General features: G+C 39.8%; 1 protein-coding gene across 1 annotated transcript; it reads right to left on the reverse strand.

Moving 5' to 3' along the window:
• Positions 1-285: 285 nt before the first annotated feature.
• On the reverse strand, positions 286-8570 carry LOC109089422 (E3 ubiquitin-protein ligase TRIM39-like). Its single transcript, XM_042740312.1, has 6 exons — positions 7956-8570; positions 2720-2815; positions 2461-2640; positions 1783-1798; positions 1033-1080; positions 286-904 (listed from the first exon to the last, which is right to left on the reverse strand). Exons 1-6 carry the CDS (start codon positions 8517-8519, stop codon positions 381-383), a joined length of 1428 nt encoding a protein of 475 aa, XP_042596246.1. The 5' UTR covers positions 8520-8570; the 3' UTR covers positions 286-380.
• Between the last annotated feature and the right edge of the window lie 6491 nt (positions 8571-15061).

Raw genomic sequence — 15061 nt, forward strand, 5'->3', positions numbered from 1 at the left:
AATGCAGGAAGGCCCGCCAGGAGAGCATTACAATAGTCCAGTCTGGAGAGAACAAGAGCTTGGACAAGAAGTTGGGTGGCTTGCTCTGACAGGAAGGGTCTGATCTTCCTAATGTTGTATAAGGCAAATCTGCAGGACCGGGTCATTGTAGCAATATGGTCTGTGAAGCTTAACTGATGATCCATCACAACTTCTAGGTTTCTGGCTGTCCTGGAAGGAGTTATGGTTGACAAACCCAGCTGTATAGAGAAGTTGTGATGAAACGATGGGTTAGCTGGAACCACCAGCAGTTCTGTCTTAGTAAGGTTGAGCTGAAGGTGATGGTCATTCATCCAGCTAGAAATGTCACTCAGACAGGCTGAAATGCAATCTATTCTGATTCATGAACACAGTTTCACTGATATTTCATTATTAACCCAAACCCCAGGATAGAGTGGCTGAGTGAATGTGGTCTGGACTGTGTGGATGAGGCTCATTGTGTCAGAGACGCTGTAGAAGGACAGAGTTCCTGCACTGTGATCCACAAATACTCCTATTCTACTGCTGGTGGACTTCACAGAGAGAACAGTCTCTATTTTATTGTGTCTGAATGAGTATCTGGAGGGAGAGCAGAACAAACTCCAGGACTGATCATTAAATCCAAATAAACACTCAACATCTCCCTTCCTGCTGATGCTCTTATATGACACTGATATACGCACTCCGTTATTTCCACTCCACTCCAGCTCCCAGTAACAGCGTCCACACACACTCTCTCTACATAACACCTGAGGATACACATCAAATCTGTCTGGATGATCAGGATACGACTGGACTGTTTTAGTCGCAGTAATCATTCTATTGCTCTCAGACAGACAGAGGTGTTTATTCACTGTGTTCAGATCCAGAGTGAGCTGATGGGAATCTGATGGAGATAAAACACATCAGAATCAGGAATTATGAATCTGTTTGATTATTTCATGCAGCTAAACTCTACAGGAAGAACATGAACACACACAGTGAGTTTTTCTGCTTGTTTTCTTACTGACTTACATCGTAGGAAGTCGTTCCTGGTCCAGAGAACAACGTAGGTGAATGTTACTGTGGAAATCAACAGACATGAACAGTGTGATTCTCATGATCCTGTATCCATTCCTAACACATTTCTAACATGATGTTCTCCATGATATGAGATGATGATGGACTGGTTTCTGAGAGCAGATGAATCTCCAGGACTTTACCTCTGTCTGAGATCTTCTTGAGCTCCTCTTTGCAGAAATCCTCCTGTTTGTCTTTCAGCTGATGGACAGATTCTCTCAGACCATCAGAAGAGAAGAGAGAAATGAAGGGATCATCATTTACGTCTGTAGATTCAGGAGGTGCTGAGAGAGACTGGAAACTCTACAGAAAACAGAAATCAAACTCATCAGCTCCACACTTCACCCAATAACCTGCAGGAACATCAGATTGTGTGGCTCTTGTTTACTTGACTGATCTTTAGTAACTCACCTCAATCCAGCACTTTCACAGGATCAGCTTCATTCTTCTCATATTCATTATATCAATATTCATTATATCAGATAAGAGCTACAGATTCTAGTATTTGCCACTTGCATTATATGAGAACTTTCTAGGAAATAATTTGGATGATAAAACATCTGCAAAGAACAAAAAATGTCCATCTAACAGCTCAAGCACATCAGTGGAGTTTCATTGAAGGGCTGAGTAGATTTGCTCAGGAAATGCAGCTCAAAGGCTATGATTATAGTAGTCAGCATTTGAAGTGGATCAAAACTTCAATACTTTCATCAAAGTTGTCCTAAAACCAAAATGCACTCTTGTCTTAGGACAACTTTGATTAACTTTTTTTGATCTACTTCAAATGTTGATTACTGTAGATTGACCATAATTTATAACTTCACAATGACCCTTAAGACACACTCAGGTTTGGTTTGGTTTCGATACACTGAAGCATTGCTAATATACAGGCTCAACTCATGTTTGGGGTCTTTATGATCATCAATGTGTTATAGGCCATTAAAAATCAGTTTTATCAAGTTTGAGGATTCAATTTTGATTAACTTTATTTAGAATCTGTACTATCGAGTTGATTTCACAGTGATGTAATAAATCAGAATAAAAAATTAGGTAGATGCTGAAATGAAGTTTTGAACTGTTGGTGGTGCTAGTGGTATTTAGCAGCTAAATATATCTTCCAGAAGAAAGAGCTGAGAGAAAGAAATCCTAAGAGATTTCCAGAGCTGAACGGCATTTGTAAGCAGCATCTCTTTCAAAAGAAGATGATCAGATGAGAGTCTGACTGATGATTATATAATAAGACACTCATGAAATGTTTCTCTGTGAGTCTCTGTCACAGCAGGATCTGCTCAAGTCCACTATGATCCTGTTATTCTAGATCTGTGTTACCTGCAGGAACTGGATGTGATCCTGTGTGTGTGAGAGCTGCTCCAGCTCAGTGTCTCTCCTCCTCAGATCATTGATCTCCTGCTCCAGTCGCCGCAGTCGTCCTTCAGCTCGACTCACTGCAGTCTTTTCCTGATCTCTGATCAGTCGTATCAGCTCAGAGTGACTTCTCATAATGGAACGGATGAGCTCAGTAAAGATCCTCTCACTGTCCTCCACTGCTGTCTGTGCAGAGCGCTGTTAGGACACACAGTGATTCAGCTTCAGTGAGTCTGAACTGAGATGGAGACAAACTTCTCTTCTTCTCCAGACTCACCTTCTGAGACTCCACAGTCTCTCTCAGCTGCTGAAGATCTTTCTCTTTCTGCTGGATTCTCTGCTGGAACATCTTCTGTGTCTCCTTCAGTTGGTGCTGGAGGACAAACAGAAGATCGTAAATGTCTCAGAAGTGAAATGATCTCCCCATGAAATCAAAGTCCAGGAACTCTCAAAAAAAACAGATACCACGCAACAAAACAATAAAACTAATCTGGAGAAGAAATCTACAAAAACAGCAAATGACACCGCCTTGCCAAAACCTCTCTCCTTTTTCCTTTCTCATTTATGACCCCTTTCTCCCCTCTAACTCTACCTCTCCCCCACCAGGCTTCACTGAAAGTTCACTAAGAATATCCATATACCACAATATCTATATACCACAACTGAGGTGAGACCCTTGAGCAAGGCACCGAACCCCCAATTGCTCCCCAGGCGCCGCAGCATTGGCTGCCCACTGCTCCGGGTGTGTGTGTACAGTCGTGGCCAAAAGTTTTGAGAATTACATAAATATTAGTTTTCAAAAAGTTTGCTGCTAAACTGCTTTTAGATCTTTGTTTCAGTTGTTTCTGTGATGTACTGAAATATAATTACAAGCACTTCATACGTTTCAAAGGCTTTTATCGACAATTACATGACATTTATGCAAAGAGTCAGTATTTGCAGTGTTGGCCCTTCTTTTCCAGGACCTCTGCAATTCGACTGGGCATGCTCTCAATCAACTTCTGGGCCAAATCCTGACTGATAGCAACCCATTCTTTCATAATAACTTCTTAAAGTTTGTCAGAATTAGTGGGTTTTTGTTTGTCCACCCGCCTCTTGAGGATTGACCACAAGTTCTCAATGGGATTAAGATCTGGGGAGTTTCCAGGCCATGGACCCAAAATTTCAACATTTTGGTCCCCGAGCCACTTAGTTTTCACTTTTTGCCTTATGGCACGGTGCTCCATCGTGCTGGAAAATGCATTGTTCTTCACCAAACTGTTGTTGGTTGTTGTTGGAAGAAGTTGCTGTTGGAGGGTGTTTTGGTACCATTCTTTATTCATGGCTGTGTTTTTGGGCAGAATTGTGAGTGAGCTCACTCCCTTGGATGAGAAGCAATCCCACACATGAATGGTGTTAGGATGCTTTACTGTTGGCATGACACAGGACTGATGGTAGCGCTCACCTTTTCTTCTCCGGACAAGCCTTTTTCCAGATGCCCCAAACAATCGGAAAGGGGCTTCATCGGAGAATATGACTTTGCCCCAGTCCTCAGCAGTCCATTCACTATACTTTCTGCAGAAGATCAATCTGTCCCTGATGTTTTTTTTGGAGAGAAGTGGCTTCTTTGCTGCCCTTCTTGACACCAGGCCATCTTCCAAAAGTCTTCGCCTCACTGTGCGTGCAGATGTGCTCACACCTGCCTGCTGCCATTCCTGAGCAAGCTCTGCACTGGTGGCACTCCGATCCTGCAGCTGAATCCTCTTTAGGAGACGATCCTGGTGCTTGCTGGACTTTCTTGGACGCCCGGAAGCCTTCTTTACAAGATTTGAACCTCTTTCCTTGAAGTTCTTGATGAACCTATAAATTGTTGATTTAGGTGCAATCTTAGTAGCCACAATATCCTTGCCTGTGAAGCCATTTTTATGCACCGCAATGATGGCTGCACGCGTTTCTTTGCAGGTCACCATGGTTAACAATGGAAGAACTATGATTTCAAGGATCACCCTCCTTTTAACATGTCAAGTCTGCCATTCTAACCCAATCAGCCTGACATAATGATCTCCAGCCTTGTGCTCGTCAACATTCTCACCTGAGTTAACAAGATGATTACTGAAATGATCTCAGCAGGTCCTTTAATGACAGCAATGAAATGCAGTGGAAAGGTTTTTTTGGGGTAAGTTAATTTTCATGGCAAAGAAGGACTATGCAATACAGCTGATCACTCTTCATAACATTCTGGAGTATATGCAAATTGCTATTATAAAAACTTAAGCAGCAACTTTTCCAATTTCCAATATTTATGTAATTCTCAAAACTTTAGGCCACGACTGTACAATTGGATGGGTTAAATGCAGAGCACAAATTCCGAGTATGGGTCACCATACTTGGCTACACATCCTTTCCTTTCTTTTCCTTTTCTTTCCTTTCCTTTCCATATGATGTATCTCGTGAATCTATTGTTTTTACCCTTCATGTTTTGTATCATTATAAAGGTCTCCATGCGATTGGTAAAATGGTCTCAATTTCACAGCAGTCACTTATATTATGAGAAAGACTGAACACTTTTGAAAGAATTGTTTTCTGCTGCTGAGTGGTGTGTCTCCATCAGTGTGGGGTAAGATTGTTTTCCTTTCTCCAGCCAGGTGTGCCCTCGGGTCATGAGATCCTAACAAACCAAAAGGTCTTTTATGTGTCCGATTTGAAGATTTCTTTGTTCTGGTCTGGATATAAAAGTGAAGGGGCATTATAGTCATTGGGAATTCTGTAACCAAATAACCCCACACAGGGTGTGTGAGTCTCTTGAGCTCTGCACTAGAACTCTCAAAGGCCACTGTGTCTCTCTGCTGTCAGGTATGCATCTCTTAGATTCATTTTTGAGCAATTGATGTTAAGTATATATCTGAACTGGAACTGAACCTTATTCTGGGTTGTATTCTACTTGTTTAATTATTTAATTGGTATTTATCTGGCATTTATCTGACAACTAAAATGTTATATATATTGGTAAAGTTCACTCTGTGATCAGTTTTAAATGAAGTTCCAAATCTAGGTTCGGGAGGAGCCTAATCATTCGGCCTGTCAATCATTACGAACCTATATAAGCAGCACTCATTGGACTGCCCCAGTGTCAGTTCTTCCGGCATTTGTCCCTGTCCTGTCCCGTGAACAGCGTCCTAACACAACGAACTCCAGCACTTTACCTCCAACGAACAATGCTCTGCAAAGACACTCTTAATCCGATTTGACCTTTGGCTCATAACAAGGGAATCAAGACCCGTCATCGACCACCTGCGGATCTGCCCAGCTGCCTCCATCAAACATGCTTCTCCCACCCAGCATAGCCACCCGCACACCCTGCCATGTCAGCTCCTACTCGAATTCCATCTAAACCACTTTCATCTGGAAAATCTAACGTTACCATTGCTAAAATAGGAAGGCAGAAGGTCCACTGTTTGAGGCACGCTAGCCTCCCCAAACATCCATTTCCCACAAACAGAAATTCTACTCTGCTCACCTAATCCGTTGCTCTTTTCACACCCGGTTGCTGCTACGAGTGATTTCCCTTTATATCCTAAAAGATTTTTATCTCTTTCCCCACCAGCATTTTTGAAAAAAAGTTGCATTATTGATGATTTTCACAGAAATGTCATGGCCCCCAGAATCAAAATAAAGAACAGACCTTTCTACTTTTAAACAAAAATGTAGGTAGTTAGGTAGAGTATGTACAGTAGGTAGGTTTACTATAATAAAAAAAAGCAACATTTTGAGCAAAAAGCTGAGAAAATCGCATTTTTATCAAATACTACATCTGGATCATATTCAGCACTATTATCAAATAAAGATGTAGTAGATTACTTCCATCAGTACTCCTAAAACTTGCACAGGCCTTTTCCACTTCCTGGATTGACATTTCAATCACTAACATTAGGCAGTTTTCATTTATATGTGGTTTAGTGCTGATGATTGTATTATTTTTCAGATGCATATGCATACATACGAGATCGCTCGTTTCTGTGTCTTCCTGGTCTGTTTTTTTTTTGATCAGCACATTCTGTACTCATTCAGGAGATGTGTAATAGCACCCCCTAGCATGTAACAGAGAAAACACGGAAACACTGAAAATTCCGTGTTTGGCTGGGAAGTGTTGTCTCATAAATAACGGAAAATTCCGTGTTTGGTGGGGAAAGAGTTAATGATCTGATGCCTAAGCGGTATTCCTACACTTATAATCTTATTAAATAAGTAACAATTGTGAATGTGTAATGTCTCAGTATCAATGCGCTCCTACTCTACAGCCTACAGTAAATTATAGACATGTCAATCTGAGCATGCAATCCAATCCAAACGCACTCCAACTGTTAAACAGTGGCCGACTGGTCCCTGCATATCGTGCCCACCCACACTATCCTAGATCTAGCTCCCAATGGTCGGATTACTGTTGTTTTTCAAATGACATTTTCAACACTGAATCATTAGGGACTTTGAGTGGCGGCTGGTGATGGAATGGTGATGCCATTCCAATGCAACAGCACCTCAGGTAGCACTTAAGACTAGAAATGATGTGCAGTGAACAACGTTAGTATTGCCTAAACATCCTCCTCATAATTCATCATTAACTGAATGCACATTGCACCGTCTTGTTTATGGTTGCTTAGTGATTCTTACATTCTCAGCGTTGTAACAGCTTATTTCCAGTCATCATAGCAATGAAATGAATTTCCAAACAGGTTTGGGAGGAGCCTAATCATTCAGGCCTGTCAATCATCATTATTAACCTATATAAGCAGCACTCATTGGACCGCCCCAGCATCAATTCATCCAGTCTCCCTCCACCTCATTTTACATTCAGCAGACGCTTGTATCCAAAGCAACTTACAGTGCATTCAGGCTAACACATTTTTTGACCTAACATTTGTTTCCTGGGAATTGAACCCACAACCTTTTGCGTTGGTTTTGAAACGATATACTTTTGGGGCTGATGAATCATTGTTTAGTTCTGTTATCCTCCCTCTAGGTAGTACCCCAATGGGGGGATTGAACTCTGAGCTCAAGTTGAGCCTCGGGTTCAAGCCTCCATTGAGAACAGCAAGCCAAGTTTGTTTACCATTAACCATCAGGACTGGATGATGCAGGCGAACTCATGAATTAGAAATACAGCCTAAATTGAATGATCACTTGAAATTGGAGTCAGATTAAACATGGAGCTAGACTAAAATTTACACTAAATCCTGATAAATTAAGTGAACTTTGCAGAAGCGAAATTAAAAGACCTGCACACATTATACCTTCGTCCACCCATTGGATTCCGTTGCTGGGACAGTTTGGGGATTCCTTACATAAAAGTGAAACTGATACAGACGTAGAGCTTCACACTGACTGTGTAGCAGAGCTTGTATTTTGACTATTAAAGTATTTAAACAAAGAACATGTGAATGGGTCTCACCATTATTTAATGTTGTTTAATCAAAGTCTATTTTATGAAAGATTGTGTGAAACTCTTCATTTCTGCTGTCATATGCATTGTTAAATACCTGATTCTCTGTCCTCTGTTCTGCAGCTGATACAATGTTGTGGTATTTATGTTCATCCATACACAGCACACATATACATTTCTGGTCAGTGTGGCAGAAAACCTCAAGTATCTTCTCATGTTTCTGGCAGATCATGTCCTGCAGTCGTCCAGTGGCATCAGTCAAATAGTGTCTCTTTCCTTTAAACCAGCTTTCATGTTCCTCAAGGTGATTCTGACAATACGAGTTCAGACACATCAGACAGGACTTGACGGCTTTGTATTTTTTTCCAGTACAAACGTCGCACTTCTTATCTCCAGCGTAAAAGTCAGCAGGACCTTTCATCTTCTTCAGTTTCTCCACCACTTCAGCCAGCATGGTGTTCGTAGCTAAATCAGGTCTTGGACTGAAGGTCTGTCTGCACTGAGGGCAGCTGTAGACTCTCATCTGATCCTCCTCATCCCAGCAGTCTGTAATACAGCTCTTACAGTAACTGTGTCCACAGGGAATGGTCACCGGATCCTTCAGGAGATCCGGACACATTGGACACATGAACTCGACCTGAAAAATTCTGGCTCCTGCCATTTTGCTGCTTGAAACACATACAGATAGACACACACAACAGCTCAACTACACTTTCACTTTCTGAACTGAACTGAACTGTTTCCTGGTTCTGTTGAGTGACGTGTAAAGCTCCTGTAGAGTTTAGTTTTGACAGACCTGCATCTTATTAAAGTAAACAGTGATAGTGATAGTGGTGTATAAGCCAAATATAATAACCTATACTCATAATTTCTTAAAAACTTGTAAAATCTTATTCTTGAGAAAAAAAATACCTTGCTACAGGTTCATTGATTTGAGTTGAAAGAAGGGCAGGGTACAATATAGCCATTTGTAGTACATTTAAATAAAACTAGGGCTCATCTAGTTGACACGGTCTCCTCTGACATTCAGGGCTGTAGTGGTCGTATGTAGGTGTGGTGGGGGGGTCGTTAAAGAATTGTAGAATTGTGCTACAATAACCTCTACAAATGCAACTAAGTATACAGTATATCCACTATAAACACTTTAAAAGAAGTGTGAAAGATGTTTTCTCTGTTTTGGAGGGATGGTCATTTTTAAATCATACCTTATTTATTGCATCAAATTTTGTTAAAACTTTATTATAGTTAGGGGTGGATAATTTTATCAGCTGTTTATTATTCATGCAGCAATACATATTACTGTTACAGTTTTGATTAATACACATTGCTATGTAAGATGATAAGTTGGTCTTGTGCTCTTATGAATGTTTTAAGCATTACTTGTGAAAATGTAACTACTGAATTTAACTAATTTATTTTAATTTAATATCTAATTTTAACATCTAATTTAAATTGAATTAACTAATTTAACTCCTGAATGACATAGCATAGACTTCTTCATGGCTAGTGTTTGCGTATTTCATTTCATTCTGGAACCTACTTGTTCTACAGATCTGTGTACTAGTGTTAAATGCTACTGTTTTGGACAACACTGATAATGTTTCTGACAGATATTATCATATTTTTTTGCCTTTCCCTAACTGAATGTTGTATCCCTGTCCATGGGCTTTTTTGATTACCAGGGGCATAGTTTGCTTATATTAATAAATAAATATATAATTGCTTATATTAATAAATAAATAATAAATATATGCTAATATTAGTACTGCAGCTTACAATGAATCTGATAATTAATCTATTGATTAGTTTTTGGGCTAAACTGATTTAAAAGCATTTTATTAATTGTGCATTGTCTTGTCTTTTAAAACGTTGAGACTATATATAGAATTATTTATAGAGTGAGAGACATAAATATTATTATATGTGACCCTGGACCACAAAACCATTCATAAGGGTCAATTTTTCAAAATTGAGATTTATACATCATCTGAATGCTGAATAAATAATCTCTCCATTGATGTATGGTTTGTTAGGAGGACAATATTTGTCTGAGATACAACTATTTGAAAATCTGGAATCTGAGGGAGCAAAAAAATCTAAATATTGAGAAAATCATCTTTAAATTTGCCCAAATGAAGTCCATAGCAATGCTTTTTACTAATGAAGGGAAATAAATGAAATGTACACCATTGATTCACCACAACTAAACCTTTATTCACACAAAATTTCATAAAAATATTTCACCAGGAACATATTAAATTTTACACTTGACTTTTTCACATTGGCTGGCTCATTCCAACCAGATTATCCGACGGAAGCTGTATGCATTGCAGCCTGTCTGAAAAATATTTCACCAGGAACATATAAAATTTTACACTAGCAGCGAGAGTGGTCTTCAACAAGCCAAAGAAAAACGTCCCCTCTCTTCATCAGTTTGCGCTGGGTGCCAATAGCTGCTCGCATCAATTTCAAGGTACTGGTGTTTGCCTACACGACAACCACTGGCACTGCACCAATATACCTAAACTCACTCAGTATCCCTAGCTAGGATTATCAACCATAGCTCCTTCCAGGACAGCCAGGAACCTTGGAGCGTCAAAGGTTTGAATTTAAACACTGTGTTTTTGAAGTGTTGATCAATGTAGCCAATCACAAACATGTTTGATGAGCATGTAAACGCAATAGCCAATCAGAGGCTGTTAATTCAGAATCTGCTCAATAATAATAATAATAATAATAATAATCTGAATGTGTTCAATACACCTGTTTGTTTGGCGCGAGCTCAATTTGGAACCGTGACAACACTATGGTGTACTGCTGCTGCTCCAGGAGCCTGAAAGTGTACTAGCTATGTGAGTCTGTCCACGTCGGCCGAATGGCTTAGCTCTCTGGACTATCATAGATGTGAGCCTAGTTCTAGTGACCTGACTAAAAATGTGTACCTGGACATGTGAATCCCAGGAATTAATTAACTTTGATAATGAACTATGTGTACCAGAATTAGTGATAATCACTATTGCAGAGAAGATAACTATATGTAGACGAAGGGTTATACTACTAGATTTTTTTTTTTTTTTTTATCACTAAGCGATAATTAATGAACAAACTAACAGAATGAACTAACTTAATCCAGCACCACCTGTAAAGCATTCATTTTGCGTACATTAAGAACTCATTAACTTTTGGCCTTGGACAATATCTTTGGAATTAGGTCATATAGGCTTGGTTTCACAGACAGGGTTTAAACTAAGTCTGGATTAGGCCAAAGTTCAATTAGGACATTTAAGTAATTTTTATAAACGCACCTTAGAAAAAAACATTACTGGTGTGCATTTTGAGACAAAATAAAGGCACCAATATATTTTAAGATCAGTAAGAGCAAGTTTCTTTCAGTTGAAACAGCTCAGATTTACATTTTAGTCTGGCATTAGGCTTAAGCCTTGTCTGTGAAACTGGGGGATAATGTTCAAAAGCTGCTGAAAACCATCGGCCCATTTCTTTTAGAGTAGAGGTCAGCACTTTAGGCCCTGCTGTAGTTGCTGCTGCAATCCTGATTGAGCGCGGACTATATCTGTATTGAGGCTGCAGAATTGACAGAGCTGCTTGAATTTAGAGGCAAACCAGGAGCTTATCAATAGGTTGCCATCCTCCGTAAGGAACAAGGGGTCGTCAAGTATGTTGTGATTCCGGGTTTTCAGGTACCGAGACATAGAAAGGAGAGGGCAAAACCCTTAATTAATTCTGGAGATAATTATTGGGTCACCTTTATCAGATCTGAAAGTCTTGGTGTGTTCAAGTGTTAAAGTAAATTGATGGTTGTTTAATAAAATATCAGAAATGATGAGATCGTAGTTAGGATCAAAGCAAAGTGATTTACAAGTAAATTCCCCACACCTACAAAAGCATAAAGAGCAGTGAACAGAACTGAATCTAGAATGATGTCTAAATAGGTCCCAATAACCCCAAGTCTGAGATATTTCAACAATTTATGTGACAGTGGATGCCTTTGCCTTTTTGAAGTGACTTTGAAATGCCATTCATGAGCAGGGAGATGGAAGGGTGTGGAAGAGGCTAATGCTGTTAGGGTCTTGAAAACAGATGAAACTGGATTCCTGCTAGAGTTGCTTTAATGGAAGGAGGCTAGAGCTTATGGGCACTGGCAGGGTGAACTATGAAGCTGCATAAAACCTCAATATTTATTGGAAAGGCAGGAACCACAAAAGCAGCACAAAAGAGAGAGAAATAACACCAGGCAGAGTCATAAGCTTTCAGTGTAGATTTGGCCATTCCAAACCTCATATTTAACCTCACATTCTTCATCTAAACTAATTAAATCATGCAGAAACAGATTTTGACGACTGCAATAGAGATAAATGCACAGCCTTGGGGAATAATGCACATGGCAAAGTTTAAATGTCCTAATAAAGACAAAAGGTCTAGCTTAGATAAATTTTTCTGATTAGAAATACGACAAAATTTGCTGAATGTGATTAAGTTTGACTTTGGGCAAAGAGGCTTTCATGAAGGACCTGTATTTTCTTTTCTAACAAGGGAGAACTTATACTTGAGAATAAATCTTTTAGCTGAGATATACAGTACAGTGATCGGGAGGAGAATTGAGAAAGTCAAAGACTAAAAAATCCTCTAACAAATAAAGGATGAAGGGGAGTTTGTATTTATTCAGTAAGATCCAGCAAAGTACTTTGGAGATAGAATTGAATATTTTTGGACTGCTAACACAACCAAAAGTGAGGCGCACAGCAAAATATAATTTTCACTTCCATCTGATTTCAAAGAGATGCTGCTGAGAGGGATGGAGGGGATGATTTGACCCTAACCATAAGCTACTAAAAGAGGTGCTTCCAGAAGTCATAGATCCTCTTCTAACTATTATAAATTTGTCATTGGCATTATGATATGTCCAAAAACAGAGTTTCTCCTCCTCAGATCATTGATCTCCTGCTCCAGTCGCTCCAGTCGTTCTTCAGCTCGACTCACTGCAGTCTTTTCCTGATCTCGGATCAGTCGTATCAGCTCAGAGCGGCTTCTCTCAATGGAGCGGATGAGCTCAGTAAAGATCCTCTCACTGTCCTCCACTGCTGTCTGTGCAGAGCGCTGTTAGGACACACAGTGATTCAGCTTCAGTGAGTCTGAACTGAGACGGAGACAAACTTCTCTTCTTCTCCAGACATATACTTGTATATGGATGTTTTTCAAATTTGAATAAAATGAAAACTAAAAGACTTTCAAATTGCATGAGCCAATATTTTATTTACAATAGAAAATAGAGAACATAAATGTTTAAACAGAGAAATTTAATACTTTTATGCACTAAATGAGCTCATTTCCAATTTGATGCCTGCTACAGGTCTCAAAAAAGTTGGCACGGGGGCAACAAAGGGCCGAAAAAGCAAGACATTTTGAAAAGATAAAGCTGGGAGAATATCTAGCAACTAATTAAGTTAACTGACATCAGGTCTATAACATGATTAGCTATAAAAGGGATGTCTTAGAGAAGCAGAGTCTCTCAGAAGTAAAGATGGGCATAGAATCTCCAATCTGAGAAATAGTGCGTAAAAAGAGATCATCATCTACAGTGCATAACATCCAGCAATGCAAAGTCTGATTCATTTCCGCGAACCGGTTCTTTTCGGGCAGATCGGCTCATTAAACTGGTTCAAAAAGCTGATTCATAGGTTCCTGAGGTCATCAAGCAATAACGTCTCTATGCATTTCTTTTCTAACAACTCAGTGCAATGTTGTATCAATGAAAAATTCAAATAAGTCATTTGTGCCAACACACTGAAACATTCAAAAAATAAAGTTATTTGTGTGAAAGCATATTTCTGATTATTACCATATAATTCACTTAAGTTAATAGTATTTGTGGTCACACGTCACAGTTTCATTCGCGGATCCTTATGTCAAATACGACTGACTGACCAATATTGACTAGCCTACTACTTGGATAAGATTCCTAAAAGTTTCGCACCTACAGCACACATTACAGACATTGATGCACAAACGCGTATAAAGAATGAATAAACCAGTCATAAACTCCTTGATTTCATTTAAGCAATTTTAATTTTAATATACATGCACAATAAACTACTGTAAAATTATTTACATCACTTGACAGAAAGGTTTTTGCAGGTTTTAATAAAATGTAAATTAATAACAGTCATAATAAGCATATTTCCAGTACACACCTCAGGCTTGCACAGTTTTGTCAACTCACTCATCAGAATCTTTGGTAATCCTCGGCAAACTTCGACAGTTGGTTGAACCAGATCATTCGGTTCTTTTTGAGTTGGACGTGCTACTACAGCTGTGCATCCTGCGTCATAAAGTTAGATTCAGTTCGATTTGTGCACCGGCTCGACCGGTCACTTTCTGAGAACCGGCTCAAAAGAACGATTCGTTCAAGAACCGAACATCACTAATAACATCATCAAAAGATTGAAAGAAACTGGAGAAATCTCTGTGAGTAAGGGGCAAGGCCGAAGACTTTGTTTTTGGTCAGATGGTCAGATGAGTTCAGCTATGACAAAATAACGGACGCCATGTACTCCGAGCTAAAGAGGAGCGAGACCTTCCAGCGTGTTATTAGCATTCAGTTCAAAAGCCAGCATCTCTGATGGTATGGGGGTGCATAAGTGCATAGGGTGTGGGCAGCTTGCATGTTGTGGAAGGCACTATGAATGCTGAAAGGTATATAAAGGTTTTAGAGCAACATATGCTCTCCTCCAGACGATGTGTATTTCAGGGAAGGCCTTGTGTATTTCAGCAGGACAATGCAAAACCACATACTGCAGCTATAACAACAGCATGGCTTCGTAGTAGAAGAGTCCGGAGCATGGCTTCGTCCGGGTGCTGAATTGGCCTGCCTGCAGTCCAGATCTTTCACCTATAGAGAACATTTGGCGCATCATTAAACGAAAAATATGTCAAGGATGACCACAAACTCTTCAGCAGCTGGAATGGTATAACATTCCAACACCAAAACTCCAGAAACTCATAACTTCGATGCCTTCAAACTCTTTTGAAAAGAAGAGGAGGACGCTGAGCACGTGCACTCAACTTCTTTGGTCGGCCATGGCGAGGCCTGTTCTGAGTGGAACCTGTGCTGTTAAACCGCTGTATGGTCTTGGCCACCGTGCTGCAGCTCAGTCTCAGGGTCTTCGGTCTTCTTATAGCCTACAC

Source organism: Cyprinus carpio, chromosome B16 (assembly GCF_018340385.1).
Source record: "Cyprinus carpio isolate SPL01 chromosome B16, ASM1834038v1, whole genome shotgun sequence".
NCBI classification, from domain to species: domain Eukaryota; kingdom Metazoa; phylum Chordata; class Actinopteri; order Cypriniformes; family Cyprinidae; genus Cyprinus; species Cyprinus carpio.